Raw genomic sequence first — 16,521 nt, forward strand, 5'->3', positions numbered from 1 at the left:
GCTTTTCAGTTGAAAACAGACATCATCTTTAGAGACATTTGTCATCTTTAAAGATTTCTCCACGCCATTTTTCGAGCCGCTCTTTCATTTGAGCCTAAAAAAACATTGGTAGTGTCCATTCACACGGTCCACGGTAAATCTTACCGTCGATATAGGGTATATTTTATAGGGTTTATTTTATTAAAAATCTACGTCAACAAATGCCAAGAAAAATATGAAAAAATTCAAGATTGATCTCAATGACTCAAGTTTGGGGTAAAGCTAACGAGCTTGATCAAAAATTTTCCAGTCAGATTATATATTGAAAAAACAGCAATTTTTTTAGTTTATCAACAAATAATAAGTTAAATATGAAAGTTTTGTGAAAAGGTCAAAAGAGTGAAAATGGAGAGGAGAGAACGAGAAAAAATCACCTTTTGTTCTTATTCCAATAAGATAACTGGATCAAAAGTTATCTTATGGCAAAATTTGGTTGAAAAATGAAAAAAAAAGGAAAAAATGGGGACTGCTGAAAAATTGAAAAATGTTTTTAAAAAAATTTCCTCTCCTGAAGATATTCGATGAAGAATTATTTGCATTTTGCAACTAAAATGGACTTGACTTGGTTGGCTTCCAGATGGATGCCGCGTTGAGTTTCAGCATTGCGCCGACGTTTCGCAAACATTGCAGTCTGCATCTTCAGGGCTATGAGCTCCGATTCAAATCTCCCTTGCATCCCCGGTAAAAAGTGGAAACACTGCACGCCATTCACTCACCTTATATGCACGGTAAAAAAAAATTACTTTATATCCACGGTGAAAATCTTCCCTATATCCACGGTAAAAATGGGCCCGATGCACACCACTGCTTTACCTTATATCCACGGTAAGAATTACCTTTTATCCACGGTAAAAAATGGGCCTTACGTACCCCACTGCTTACCTTATATCCACGGTAGAAATTACCGTATATCCACGGTAAAATATACCCTGTACCCGCGGTAAAATTTACCGTGGACCGTGTGAATAGACACTGCCTAGAAACTTATCATTACCGCCGCCTTAGAAATTATATTTAGAATCCTAGTAAGCATTTTATAATCTCTTCATCACTTGTGCGCTGTTTTACATAAAATTTTGCCTCGCAAGTATTTTACAACGAAATTCATGAAATGAATTTCGTTTCACTTTCATCGTCCGAAGAAAGACGCGAATGGAAAATCAGCACATTCTTTTTCTAATATAAAGGTTTACCTTACATCAATTTGCACGTGTGCTCTCGGAGTAGATGACCCAGGCATTTTCGTGGGTACATCGCGACGATGGTTTTCCGGAATTAAAATTCAGGCACTAATTGCCTATCAAACGATTTGGACCCTTACGCTCCTGCGTTAGCTTTACAACCCCAAAGCCGAGCCGAGGGTAATGACCCTTAATTTTGGTGTCAATCGGTTGGTACATCGAGTGGAGTGTAGTGTTTCACAGTTTATTAACAAAATCATCCCGACAATTGCGCTCAACATCGCATCCGGAAGTTGAATCGTTTCAAACGTGTTGTGCCACTGATTAGACTCAGATAATCGTGAAGTCGACTTTCCCTCTGACAAAATCCAAGATCTGACCCTGGATCCAGGTGAAAATGAAAATTTTTTATTTCGAGATTTCTGTCGCCTCCGAGTGTTTCATTGACATCTGAGGGGTGAATAAATACAGAATCAGCATTCACTTGGCGAAAGTCGACTTTTTCTCTGACAAAATCCAAGATCTGGCCTTGGATCCAGGTGAAAATAAAAATGTTTTACTTCGAGATTTCTGTCGCCTCAGAGTGTTTCATTGATATCTGAGGGGTGAATCAATACAGAATCAACTTTCACGTAGCAAAAAAATTCGATTTTGGCGAGAGTCGACTTTCTCACTGACAAAATCCAAGATCTGGCTCTGGATCCAGGAGGAAATAAAAACTTTTTATTTCGACATTTCTGTCGCCTTCGAGTATTTCACTCACATCTAAGGGGCGAATGAATACATAATCAATGTTCACTTGCCCAAAAAATTTGTTTTTCACGGAGAGAAATGTTTAGTAAAAATTACGGAACTCACAGTTCGCTCACCGATTACGGAATCGACTCAGAAAATTTAAGTGATGATAGCGTAATTTTTCAGAGGAGATTCAGGTAAAAATTAAGGAACGCTCTGGAAAAATTACGTGCCAGTTCCGTAAAATTTTCTACAACCACATTGCGCTCCGGAATTGTGGAAAAGATACGTAATTTTTATTGAATATTTCTCTCCGTGTTGGCGAAAGTCGACTTTACCTCCGACAAAATCCAAGTTAGCACAACCCTTTTTCCTTAAAACTGCAATTAGTAGAAAATTTAATAATTTAACCCGGAAAAGCCGAGTTGGACTTGAAAAAAATTATTTTGTTCTGAAGAGTTAAAAAAAGCTACCAAAGAGAATTGAATTAGTTTTTCTCATTTAAGAAAACTAAATGGAACAAGTTAATGTCAAGACAAATGAGATTGATGAGATCCTGGCGAGGTCTGAAACTCGTGACTTTTATCGCTCTGGCGAGGTATAATTTTCGCGAAGCTTCACGGTTTACGATAAAAGCTAACGTCGGCTGGTTTTTGCTTCCGAATGGAAGCATTGAAATCGTTCGATTTTTCGAATCGCTAATTTTTTACATTTATTACGTAAATTGCGGGTTTTTTAAAGTGTCATGTAAAAAAACTGCGCTTATCGACAGATGCCCAACCCTGGCTACTACCAGCGAAGAGGGCGGGGAAGCCCTACGGCTACAGATCCCCATATCTCACGTCCGTTCATCTTTCTTCTAAGCCCGGTCGCTTTTATAAACAGCTGGCGATGCCATAATGACGTTGATTGAGGATGGTAGATTTGAGGCATGAATTTCAAATTTGACTTAGCGTCGTAAACTTTTTTTTCGGTTCTTGATGATTAAAATATCACAATATCTATGCGCGCGCTGATCTATTCATTTGTTGAAATGAAGAAATGGAATTCATTAAATTTCATTTTCTCATGAATACCTTATAAATATTGATAATGAATCAAAGAGAATTCGACTAATGATTGAAGTGAACAGCGAAGTAGAGTAAAAGAATCTATAAAGAATTTTTCATTTTCAATTATCTATCTTCAATTTTTTTAAATAATCGTCTTCATAAAAGGACAGAATGTATTAATTTCACCGATAATATATATACACGTGAAATATATATATTATATATATACATATATATATATATATATATATATATATATATATATATATATACGTCATATATATATATGACGTGAAAAAAAAATTATCACTGAAGAATTTGAAATTATGTCACTGAAGAATTTGAAAATGCCGCGTGTTTTTTTTGTGAATAACTTCGTGTCACATATTGACCAATCAGAATTAAGGATCAGTGGTCAGGCAGTTTCGAGATATTTTGATATAAAACAACTTCACGTTTCTTTCATCTTTAGTAAATAGGACTAGGTCCATAACGCNATTATCACTGAAGAATTTGAAATTATGTCACTGAAGAATTTGAAAATGCCGCGTGTTTTTTTTGTGAATAACTTCGTGTCACATATTGACCAATCAGAATTAAGGATCAGTGGTCAGGCAGTTTCGAGATATTTTGATATAAAACAACTTCACGTTTCTTTCATCTTTAGTAAATAGGACTAGGTCCATAACGCGCGCGGTCGCGCGCGTTTACGAACAATCAGCGCTTTAGCGCTGAGAATTGGTCTAATTACAAATACCATAGAAAAACATTAAGAAGCTATTTTCGTTTACCATAAAATATAAAAATTCAAAAAGAATTAAAATTTAGAAAAAAAAAATCCGAACCGCAAGAAGAGCATGACATGACTATCATATGACAGGTCATATGATGCCTTCGAATTTTCAAATCTGGAAATTTCATGCTATCATCGGAAGTCAGCTGCACTCTGAAGTAACTCGATTGAGTAGATTTGTCTCGATTCAGTAGATTTGTCTCGTACATTCAAAACCAATTAAAATCTCTGTAACTTGATCTCACTCATATAAAACTTTCATGGGCANCTATCATATGACAGGTCATATGATGCATTCGAATTTTCAAATCTGGAAATTTCATGCTATCATCGGAAGTCAGCTGCACTCTGAAGTAACTCGATTGAGTAGATTTGTCTCGATTCAGTAGATTTGTCTCGTACATTCAAAACCAATTAAAATCTCTGTAACTTGATCTCACTCATATAAAACTTTCATGGGCATACATCACAATATTTCCATTATTTCCAATTTATCATTCATTTTATTAATTAGTATATCATCAAATCATAAACAATTCATAAAATCAAAAATCAAAGTTATCTTCCTCATCGATAAATCATCACCATCATCATGATTATTATCATCAACATCAACATCATCATCATAATTATCCCATCAATATCATCAATTTCTTTAAGAAATCACCACATTCATCGATACAAATTGATTATTCCGCCAGCAAAGGAAAACTCTCCGGTGTGTTGATAACAAGATAAACTCGAAACCTCCTTCACGTATTTGCTTCAAACCAGGTCTGAAAAAAGGAGAAGAATAAAAATCACATGAGAATATGTTTTATTCAATGGAAAAATATTTTTCCAATATTTAAGAACAATTGATCTCTAACAACATCAATTACAGCTAATTTTCATCTCTGCCCTTCTCTTTCTCATAGGGGAAAAAAAAGCTGTAGAAAATGAAATGAAGCAAATCATGTTTAATTGAGTTCAAAATATCCTCTAAGCAAGTGATACAATATAAATGAATCAAATCTCGTTTTGATGTTGGAGAATTGGAGAAATATTTGAACGTTTAATAAAGGAGGCAATTCTACTCTACGATCCACGAGTTATTTTTTTCCCCTTTCTTTTCTCTTCTCTTTACGTAGTTCACGACTACCGACTTTTTTTTCCAACTGAAAAAGAAGCTAACGGATGTATGTAAATATATATAAAACTCGATAACTGTAAGATTATTTATTTTTTTACTATTCTTTTTTATCACGTCGAAGAATTTATATTGAAAGAAATCTACTTAGATCATTTCCACCAGGAAGACTACGAAATGTCACTGCAGTTATTAAGGATTGACGTAAGCATCTTTTTTACAAGAGTCCATTTTTTTATGGTCAAATGCCATGAAACTTTGGCAAAACGTTATTTGAACTATTATAAAATGATCGATCTATCGCTCAGCTCTTCGTCATATTCTCAATATCGATTTTTTTGGTTTTTTATGTTTTAGTTGATATCGGCAATATCGACAATATACGCAAAAATTGCTTACGTCAATCCTTAATAACAATCCACCAGGAAGAAAACGAAATGTCACTGCAGTATTAATAATAAAAACCTCTTAATTTCAACACACTTCAATTCTTAATTTGAACACAATTTTCTCTTCTTTATTCATTAAAATACACATCGATATTTCTTCTCTCCATAATATTCTCTCTTCCATAATATTGTCACACTCCTATAATAATATTCTCACACTATTTTCCGTGGGAATTTCTTTTCGTATTTTTCCTCGGCTAACTTCTCACAAAAACAACAGAGAGAAACTGTCACCATAATCGATTGGTATACAATCGATTATTTTCGTCATTCATCGAGAAAATAAATCAATTTGTTTTTTTTCTCGATAACTGAAAAACAAATACAAAACGCCTTGCTTTTTTAATCATAAGGAAGGATATAGCAATGCACACGTTGTACTTTTCATTATCCGAGGGTGATGGAAGGGAAATCACATTTGGATTTCGCGTCGTAGATGTATTTTGCAGTTTTTGGGATGCGAAATCAATCAAATTCATGAACATGAATCAAAAAAATATTTTATTAAATCCTCGAGAGAGAAACACACACAGAACAATCAAAACATTATTTCCACCATAAATCGTTGGTTAATTCCCCCTTGGGTTTCCAACCCACTGAACCCATGCGTTGTCTCCAATGTATCAAGATCGTTTGTGATATCTTTCAACGAATGATTCAGTTGTTCATAGTCCTCTTGGTCGTTGTTCAACGACTTGATTATGTCAATTGTAGCCAGGACACTCAACTGGTGATAGAATGCCTTCAACCATGACTTTTGCTTGATGTTTTCCATTTTGTGTGGAAGGATTCGATGTGTTCCAAATTTATTCCTGAAACATTAATAATTGACATTAAAAAATCAATTTATAAAAAATAAATTAGAAAAAAATGGTGCCGACTAATTAGCCTTTCTCTTATCAATACAATAATTCTGTTCTTCTTCAAAAGATAACTTTTTTCAATAACTTTTTCAACTTTTAACTTTTTTAATTTTTCAACTTTCAACTGTTTTTTGTTTTTTTTTTTAACATTACCAGCAGTTTTAGCCAATCCGTCACTGCTGAAACTCGATGATTTTCTCTCTTCGACACTAGTCCCTGTCAAAAGTGTAACAACAGGTGATCCAGATCCAGCACTGAATCCCACATTACTCTGCTGCGTTAGATAGTGGCAGCACTCGATGATCTGAAAGAATGACCAGGCCTCTTTGTCCTTGGGCTTTGGTCCCTTGATGTAAGGTAGGGCTAAGTGTTCGTGGGGTCTCTGAGCTCGAAGAAACCTGGATCCCTTTCGGAGTTGGGACTCTAGCCATCTAGTAGCTTCACGCGCTTGACTGCTAGTTCGTTTCATCTCATCCAATGCTTGAACAACTGTAAGACCAGTCCATGAAAATTATCGAAAAGAAGTTAATTTATATTTCATATATTTTAATTAGGATACATCTCCGAAACTATTAAGTTTGAGGTAAATGTCAAGGGACAATTTTAGTAAAAATTATTACGTAATAATAATCCGATAAAATTTTTAGTCTCCAATTCGCAATTCCTGTCGTTTGCTCTATTCATTCTATCAAAAGACAAGGATAGAAATCGAATTTATGGGTATTCTTCCATTATTCGAAAAAATATATCGATTTTAAAACTTTCCGAAGACATTGAAAAATTAAGTTTTTTATTTTTTCGCGCTTACGATTTTTTGTTTTTTTTTCATTTCTTCTCTATAAAATTAGATCATAAAATTCCAAAATATTCCGCCCATATTCGAAGAAAAAACAGTGATTTCGAGTTTTCACCAACAGAAATGAAGAGAAACAAGTTTTCCCCATTCTCTAGCCGATCATTCATTTTTAATAATTTTCTGTCTCTAATCCGTAATTTTTGCAATTCATTCTATCAAAAGATAAGAAAAGGAATAAAATTCAGTAGTGAAGTGGTAAACCGAGATAAGTCAATTTTGACTATTGACCAGTTTTCAATGAATAGCTCGAAATCTATGGAAGATAGCAAAATTTTTATTATAACCTTTTTTGTGGAGCCCATTGCGTGCTACAACAAATGTAATGACAAAAATTTTGCTATCTCCTTTAGATTCGGAAATATTGCTCAAAAACTCGACTGAGAGATAAGTCGACTTATCTCGGTTTACCACTTCGCTACTGAATTTATTAGTATTCTTTTATTATTCGAAAAAAATCGAATACAAAACTTTCTGAAGACACGGAAAAATTATTATTAGTTTTTAGTTCTTCTCGCCCACTTTTTTGCATTTTTTGAATTTCTTCTCGCTGAAATATTGATATCCCTTTAATACTTGAAGAAAAAAAGTGATTCGAAGTTCCTGCCGTCATAAAAGAAGAAAAATAATCTATTTATTGATCTTTAACATAACTTATCTTGTTGTCCTTGTGAATTAATGTTGTAACTTGTGAATTAAGGAAAAAAATATAATAAGAATACGAATGGGTAAAATTAAATTGATCTAATTGCGAAAACGGAAATGGAAAGAAAATAAAATAAAATAGTATAAATTAATCTAGCGACGGGCGTTTCACGCCCGTTCGTTAGTTCATTAATTATTCAAATAAACTATCAAAAAACAGATTTGAAAAGATTGATATTTTTTCAAATCTGAATCCGAATTTTCAGATAAAGTATAAACAATTAAATTTTAATTAGTGTCAATGAATAGAGCTTATTGAAGTATATATTCATGAAATTCGATTGATCCCTTGTAAAAAAATTCCGAGAAAAAAATGAAGAAAAAACCACATATATATATACACGTATGTACATAGAACATACATACGTACAGGCACCATCTAAAAATCGCATATTTGGACATTTTAGACCATATTTAGTTACCCTAACACAAAAATTGGAAACTTGAGTTGTTTGCGACTACAAAGCTTCCATTGGAAAGCAAAAATGACCTCGCATTCCCTGGAGTTTCCATCATTAATTCCAGACATTATATTTCTATAAATCAGAAATAAAATTCTAGGTTCTACGAAGACAGCATTTCCTCCCAGACTACTCACCAACAGATGGGATCACAATAATAAACTTCTTCGCATACATGAGCCGCTTCAGCACGGGCATGAACTTGGCAAGAGCCTCATGGTCCGGCACCAGATACGCTGACATCAGCTTGGACCTGAGACTGCTCTCTAGTGCCCTAACCTCCGCCTTCAACCACAGTTTCCCCATGTGCCTCATCAGCTTGCCCCTGGACTGATCCTCATTCCCATTCTGCTTCTGATTTTTACAACTGTCCCTCTGCTCCTCCTCGATTACTCCCGGACCCTTGGGATCCTCCAACAAGAAGACTTTTTGTGTCTCATCGAAGGTCACCCCTGCCTCCTCCACCCTCGTCAGATCCTCTCCGAAGCAAATAATCTTCTGAGTCCTCAGTAGCACCTGCTCAGTCCTGCTGACATTGAAATTCCTCAAAATCCTCCAGTCCAAATTCTCGTGTGAACCTTTCAGCACGTCCAGACCCTTCAGGTCACTGTCCTCAGGCAGTGGAATCACCCCCACATATCCTCGAAATTTACTTTTATCCCTCAGAACCCCAGAGTCCTTCTTCAAATCGATCAGTTCATCAACATCAATCATCAATAAATTCGACAGAACCACAATCCTGTGTAAAAGTGTTCTCGAGCTCCTCGATATAATTTTGATGATCTCAGGATGACTCTTGATCCAGTCGAAGCAGATCTTGATCGATTGCAGCAATTCCTCTTTGCAAAAGATACCCAAAAGGTCCCTGGGGTTGAGGTTTTGCTTCTTCAGTTGAGCAACGAATGCCAGATCTGGGGGCTGGGCATCTCCATTGGAGATATTCTTCTCATTTTCTCCAGCAATTTCGTTTACCTGGGGATTATTCTTATCTGACAGACATTTGTCGTCCCCTAGGTCCTTTTCGTGACAATTTATCTCGATAATTGGAGCTTCAGATTCTTCATTTTCATTGATTAAAGTGTCATTTTCAATCTCGTCTTCTGATGGATCGTCCTGCCCCTGGCTCAACTCGTCCTCTTCTTCAGTCTCAGAGATGTCGGAATTTAGTTCATCACTGGAGGAACCTATCCCAGGACCGTCGATGTCACTCCCATCTGAGTCTGAACTGTTGATTCTCTTTCTAGGTCTTCGTAATTTTCTCAACAAATATTTAGATTTGTCTCGGGATTTCTTCGGGTTTCCATTGACATTTCCATTTTGTTTCTTTTGGGTTGGGGATGATTGTCTCGTATTGTCGTTGAGATCGACTGCGTTCAGGTCTTTATTCTCGATTTTTTCGGTGGTCTCAGGGGAAATTATGAGGCTGACACCTTCGCTATTCATTAACGATGTCTCGATGATGGACTCTTGGAGATGAATGATCGTGATTTGGATCAGTTTTGATAGGAGGGAGAGGATGAAAGCAATGATGCTCTGGACGTGAGGTGAGTTCTTAGACTGGAGTTTGGAAATTGACATGAGGCAAATTGCAACCATTTTGAAGACAACGTCTTCGGTGAGCTGGGAGCACTGATCTGTTTTGCTGTTCAGGAGGAATTCGTCGATTGTGTCGCCTTTCATCGGTGCATTCCGGGATTGGGGCTCAGGTTTTTCGAGGGTTAAGCAATTTTCCATCTCGGTTAGCAGATTCTGGAAGAAGAAACAGGGTTTAAGGCCCGAATGGATTATCCTTCGAACGTTATCTCGATTGGCTTTTCATCTCTATAATTTAAAATATATCACAATTTCCATTCGATTTTACAATAAAAAAAGTCGAAAAAACTGAACATTTCCAAAGAGCGTTTTTAATGAAGATTAGGAAATAAGTGCGATAGAAAGGAAATTGTAAGTGGATAATTTATCATGGCAACTAATCATTTAACAGCCATTAGATAGAATAAATTACACGGGTCGACTAAAAAACCCTTGGTATTTGCCCGCAGGATGGAATCAAGTGCACTTTATAGATTTTGATATGTAGATTCAGGATCTGGCCTTGTTTTGTCTCTAACACGTCTAGTTTTTGAAAAAATAAATATTTAAGTTGCTGAAATGACCGAAAATGCACTTCTTTGACATTTAATAATCTGGTGATCAGGAAAAGTTATAATCCAGCAAAAATTGAGAAAAAAATACAAAATCTAATGAACAAACTGGTGTCTCGGGATTTTCATTTGAATGGATGGAAACGGAATAAAAAAAATGTAATGAAAATGAATTTTCGGTACTTTTTATGGTTATTGAGTGTTTTTTATTTTGTTCGATGTAGTTATCGAATGTCATAATAAATTAGGTTTAAAAATACTTGCTCATGGAACCAATACAAATATTGCAGAATATTAGATTAGGTTTTCATCCCCCTAGTCAAAAATACAGGAGCGTTTCAATTATAAAATAAATAAGTTTTATTTAGCTTCAGAAAAGATTGAACGTTAAGTAACATGAAAATCAAATTCATTGCAATTGGAGAGAAAGTACATGAGGGATTTTTATTCGTCAATCACTTTGGATCGCCAGGGTGAAGTTGAATGAAATTTTCTCCATTTCCAAGCGCTCTACATGAGCTGTATTTTTGACTAGGGGGATGAAAACCTAATCTAATATTCTGCAATATTTGTATTGGTTCCATGAGCAAGTATTTAACCTAATTCATTATGGCATTCGATAACTACATCGAACAAAATAAAAAACACTCAATAACCCTAAAAAGTACCGAAAATTCATTTTCATTACATTTTTTTTATTCCGTTTCCATCCATTCAAATGAAAATCCCGAAACACCAATTTGTTCATTAGATTTTGTATTTTTTTCTCAATTTTTGCTGGATTATAACTTTTCCTGATCACCAGATTATTAAGTGTCAAAGATGTGCATTTTCGGCCATTTCGACAACTTAAATATTTATTTTTTTAAAAACTAGACGTGTTAGAAACAAAACAAGGCCAGATCATGAATCTACGTATCAAAATTTATAAAGTGCACTTGATTCCTACCTGCGGGCAAATACCAAGGGTTTTTTTGTCGAATCGTGTTATTAATTTGCAATGTCCTCCCTATCGGGTTTATTTCCCAATATTATTCAAAAACGCTCTTTGAAAATGTTCAGTTTATTATCAGCGTTTTTTTTTTATTAGACAATCATAATTTTGTGAGACTCGGGAGCTATGTAAAACTGAATGGTAATTGGAGAACATTGCAGTTTTTTTATCGAATAAATGATTTAGAGATTTTCTTAAAAGTTGAAGGATTATTTCTGTCTGTGATGAATTTTATGGGAAATACTTGTGAAAAAACATGAAAAGAAATTGAAAGGAATTATTATGGTCATATAGATGAATGATTCATTGAAAGGAATTAACTCCAAGTGTTCAGATTATGCAGACAATGACTTTATAATAAAGAACCTAAAGTGAAGAAAAATATTCTAGAAAGGGAAATATTATCATGCAACGTAATTAACATTCATTTTTCATTATTTTTTGCATTTTTATTTTTTAAATTTAGTTTTTCTGTGCCGAATATATTTGATTCTACTTAATATAATAATGAAAAGTATTAAATAATTATATTTTCAGAATATTACGTGAAAAAACGACTTCATCAAAAGAGAAAATTAAAATAAATTGTGAGAAACCATTATTCGCAACAAAAAAGTAATTTCCCACTCTCAGAATTAATTAATTTACCTCACAATCTTCATTTATCCGTTCCATACTCGAAGAATCATTATCCCACTTCTGCAATAACGTAAACAGTCTAGCAGCGCAACGTTGAGATGGTAATTTTTCCTTGTCATAATAAATATGAGTGGAAATGACTCTCTTGAGGTTGCCCTCAGTTCCCTCGAAGGGTTCAGAACAGAGAATGCATCTCAAGTAATGATAAACGGCCTCGATTCCGTAGTTTCTGTTGCCTGCCAATGTGCCCAGCTGATTGTGGGGCATTCCAATGTTTGGGTCTATTGCTATTGCCATTTTGTAGTATCTCGTGGCGATCATGGGATCCCAGTTGGGGTCTAGATCTAATTTGTAACGAGCCAGGTCACCCAGGCATATCAAACTTCTGTGAATTATTTTCATGACACATTGACGATATTCCTCTGATTGCAGCTTTGCTGGAGGCATTTTTTCTCTCTATAATGAAATTAAACAGTTCATTAAAGTAAATGATCCTACGCTCGTCTAGCTAAGGTGAACACATCATTAGTCCAATATTTCTATCGAGATGAGCGTGAACATGCGATGATTTAAATAAGATATCAGACGGTAAAACCTTCAGAATTGGAATTTACTTATGTTAATCATAATTACGATTTTTTAATAAATAATCGTCTGTAAATGAGAAAAGGCGCATGTCTCTACGCTCGCTCATTTGTGCCCATGCACGTTTGACACATGTCTCTATCTTCGTCTGGTGATTTGAGTGATATGGAAAGGTTATATCTGAACTAATTACATCGTGGCTATCTAATTTTGTGATAAAACAACAGTAAAAAATATCTCGAGGCACAAAATTCAGTAGCGAAGTGGTAAAACGATTTAAGTAGACTTATCTCTTTGCTGAGTTTTCGAGAAATATCTCCGAATCTAAGGGAGATGGCGAAACTTTCGTCAATATCTTTTTCACAGCTCTCAATTTGTTCTACAGAAAAGGTCGTAACAAAAATTTGGCTATCTGAATATCACTTCGCTACTGAATTATATTTCCATTGGAGAGTCCAATCTTTTAAATGATTTTTTCATCTGTTTAATGCGCGATCAGTTGACAGTGGGTTGCAAAACGAGCATAGGATCAATGCCATTTTTATTGTGCCTATTCTTTTAATTGTCGATATTTTAGTGAAATATCAGGAGATTACTATAATGTATGGATTTTTATTAAATTTTCAACTATCCGAAAGTTCAGTCAAGGGAATGTTAATCCGATTTTACTATTATAACGGAGATATCAACATTAAAAAATTGTGAGTTAATTCTCCAAGTTTTTTTTCATAACTGATGCAGCGAGTCTGCAGAAATAGCCTCTTGATGATTTATCTCAAACTCATTCATTATTGAGATAATTCAGAAATTAATAGGGAGAGTTGAATCGATTTGATTCATTTTAACATTTTACTAGATAATGTGAGGGAAAAATTGAAATTTCATGGGCAGTTTGGTAGTAATTTTCAAGAGAGCAACATTAAATTCCATTTAGACAAAAAAAATGAAATGCCACATTTCAAGAAAATAGTTGTCTTGATTTCCATTAATTGTTATGGAATAATTGTACCAAAACTCAAAATTTCCATCGATTTAACCACAAAATTCTCAATTTGTAATGACGAAATATCTTAAAATTTCGGTGAATCTGTCACTACAAATTTCAAAGGGAATTTCCCCAAAAAAGTTGTGGCAGTGAAATAATTTTCTAAATTTAACGGAAAAAATCAGTGTTGTGAGAAGAAATAACAGTGACTATCGAAACATTTAATTCACTAATAGATGAAGTTTGAGATAAAATTAAATGAACATGGAGTGTGTCATATCTTACAATGATGATGACATCTTTCCTCCCAGGAAATGCAAAGTCGACTACGCCCGATAAATCCAGCCCACATTCCTGTTGTAATCTGAGTATCAAGTGATGGTAGAATCCAACGCCCACGTGAAGATGGGTAGAGAGCAGTGCTTTTTCCGCATCACTCCAGACATTTCCCTGTAAAAACGGTTACTTTTTGGATTTGCAGACACTTCTAGGAAATTTAAAGTGAATGTCAAGCATCATGAATTTAATCTCATGGAAGACTTCATAATGGTGAGGCTCGAGCGATTTAGTCATGAAATGGTAAAACAGAATGAGTTGATTTTGCTTCACAACAGATGAAAATTATAAAATTCTGAAGAAAAATGAAAATTATCGTCACTTTCAAACTTTTGTAATAAATAATTTATGTTTCTATGTACCCGAAATGTTATGTCGTTTTATGTCCGGAGAATGTTTAAGCGTCAAGAGAACTACTTATTAATCGTTATATTAAGTATTTAGCAAACTTTTGGCTAGAATGAAATCAAATACTCTCATTAAATAAAAGGAAAAAAAAAATAAAAAGGGATAGATAAAAGGAACTTCAATTTTAGAGAAGATCGATTTCTCCCAATCAAATATATCTCAAGAAGAGATAACTGGCATTCACTATGAAATCATGTTTATTTGAAAATTAACAACCAAATGATAGTTCAAATAAAATTCTCGTGATAAAGCTAATTTTTTCTGTCCGTGTATTGGAAAACTTCCAAAAACCAGGAGAGTAACAAGGAAATAATTATTTTCAAAATTCAGATGACAACAGGTTGGCCTAAGCGGTTTTCAGCAAATTTATAAACGTAATGAAGTTGAAGATTCCACTTAATCTCTACGTTTTTAAAATTGCTGAAGACCGCTTAGGCCAACCTGCTGTCATCTGAATTTTGAAAATAATTAGAACTGTCAAAAAAACCTATTCAAAAAGGAATAATTACCTTTCTAAGTTTCTTGGCAGCAGCAACGATATCATAAAATCCTCTCCGCCAAAGCAACTCGTCAATCTTCCTGGCATGGCTCACCGGATCCTTCAGGATCAGTCGTTCGCAATAATCCTTTAATTTAGCCCTGAGAACCTCGCCCGATGGTGTAAAAATATCAGTCGCTGTCAGGGCACAGCTCTTCTGCTCATCGAGTCTCTTCGCAACATCTGTTGCTCCCCTGAAACCCAAAAAAAATTAAAAAAAGATGAAAAAAAAAGTTCTAGGTTATGTCATCAGGATAAAGGAATGGAATTTTTGCAATGTGATGCAGTACTCCTGGAATAATATTCGTAGCCACGTAAATATTTAATATATTTTGTTCACCTGTACAATCGTCTCGTAGCCTCGAGACTCTCATTACTCTTGTCACCAGAGTTACCGTATGATCTTTTCATTTTATTCTCTCAATTAACATTCACCTTTCCTCGTCGTATCAACTCATCTCTCCATTCACGCAATTTACTCTTCTCCTTGTATTCAACATTGTTACTCATCTGCCCGCTGCCTCCTGACGTGCGTATCTTCGTCTCGGTAAATTCGTCAAGCACGACATTCGGCCTTGTGCCCACTTTCTCATGTAGAATTATTTCTTTTAAAAATATAATCGACTGTCTATTTTTTGACCACTTTTATTCAATGGCACATTGACTGGATTATTGTGCGCATGCACTGTGGAATAGACTAGGTGCAACTGCGTGAATACGTATGGCGAATGAAAATTTTTCTGTCGGATTCAGCTGGAGGAGAATAGATATATATATATATGCGGGCTGGTTTAACCGCCATGTGTTTTTGTGGTACGTCGTGCGGTGGAAATGCACCTTGAGGGCGGCTAGCTCAAGCGGTGGCGCCACGACACTAGGCGGGAAATTCGAAGTGCTGGATGAGGTGGATATCGCTTGTCCCGTGTTTGGGCGTGACCGGTAAGCGTTGCTGGAATTGGCTATGACCCATTATGGGTCGACCCAATAACAAACAACTGATGAACAACGGCTAGAACGATTCCGCTCAACTAGAGATGCAAAATGAACGTAATTTTTGAGTCCGCGAAATATGACCGTAATTGACGCACATATTATAAATATGCCGCACAGATAATCAGTTCTAAGTTACGTAAAGGTGCATCGATTGAAAAAAAAATCAAAATGGACCCTTCGTTCAAGAGAAATCGTGTCCCAAAAATTTTTGCGTCACTTACATTCGCACACATTCAGACATGTGTTCAAAAACATCAGAGAAAGATTCGAGGCGTTATGAAAGGTGACAATTTCATTAAATTTCCACTTGATCTTCGGGGTGATTATAATCACTCCCTCCCCTCGCGTCGGAAAGTTGATAATTTTTAGCAATTAAAAAAAAAGCAAGGTGGGGGCACCGCCATTTTGAAAGTTTCTTGGGGTAGGAAGCAAGATGGCTGGCGCCCAAACCTGTCAACCACCTGGTATTATTAAATATTTCTCAAAATAATCTATCATCTGCAGACCACCTTCGACAAGTTTCATCCACTTCATAGAAGAAGAATAATTTTTTCAGGCTACCTTTTAGATTTTTTCATCCGGTTTTAACTAAGAATTCATGGCACAAAGTTTTTTTCAAATCACAGTAATTTTTTTAAA

General features: G+C 35.2%; 1 protein-coding gene across 1 annotated transcript; it reads right to left on the reverse strand.

Moving 5' to 3' along the window:
* Positions 1–5,858: 5,858 nt before the first annotated feature.
* Positions 5,859–15,624, reverse strand: LOC107041475 (protein SMG5). Its single transcript, XM_015262058.2, has 7 exons — positions 15,230–15,624; positions 14,861–15,083; positions 13,893–14,057; positions 12,047–12,493; positions 8,398–10,009; positions 6,395–6,730; positions 5,859–6,190 (listed from the first exon to the last, which is right to left on the reverse strand). Exons 1-7 carry the CDS (start codon positions 15,298–15,300, stop codon positions 6,123–6,125), a joined length of 2,922 nt encoding a protein of 973 aa, XP_015117544.1. The 5' UTR covers positions 15,301–15,624; the 3' UTR covers positions 5,859–6,122.
* Between the last annotated feature and the right edge of the window lie 897 nt (positions 15,625–16,521).

Source organism: Diachasma alloeum, unplaced genomic scaffold (genome assembly GCF_001412515.2).
Source record: "Diachasma alloeum isolate Michigan unplaced genomic scaffold, Dall2.0 Dall_scaffold_00366, whole genome shotgun sequence".
Lineage (NCBI taxonomy): Eukaryota > Metazoa > Arthropoda > Insecta > Hymenoptera > Braconidae > Diachasma > Diachasma alloeum.

What these genes read in the sequence shown, in the direction of transcription:
- LOC107041475 (XM_015262058.2), bottom strand. Translation starts at nt 15,300, where the DNA reads ATGAAAAGATCATACGGTAACTCTGGTGACAAGAGTAATGAGAGTCTC. An exon ending in GCTACGAGACGATTGTACAG is followed by an intron (nt 15,084 to 15,229) that starts GTGAACAAAATA and finishes TTTGGGTTTCAG; the next exon opens with GGGAGCAACAGATGTTGCGA. An exon ending in CGGATTGGCTAAAACTGCTG is followed by an intron (nt 6,191 to 6,394) that starts GTAATGTTAAAA and finishes TTAATGTTTCAG; the next exon opens with GAATAAATTTGGAACACATC.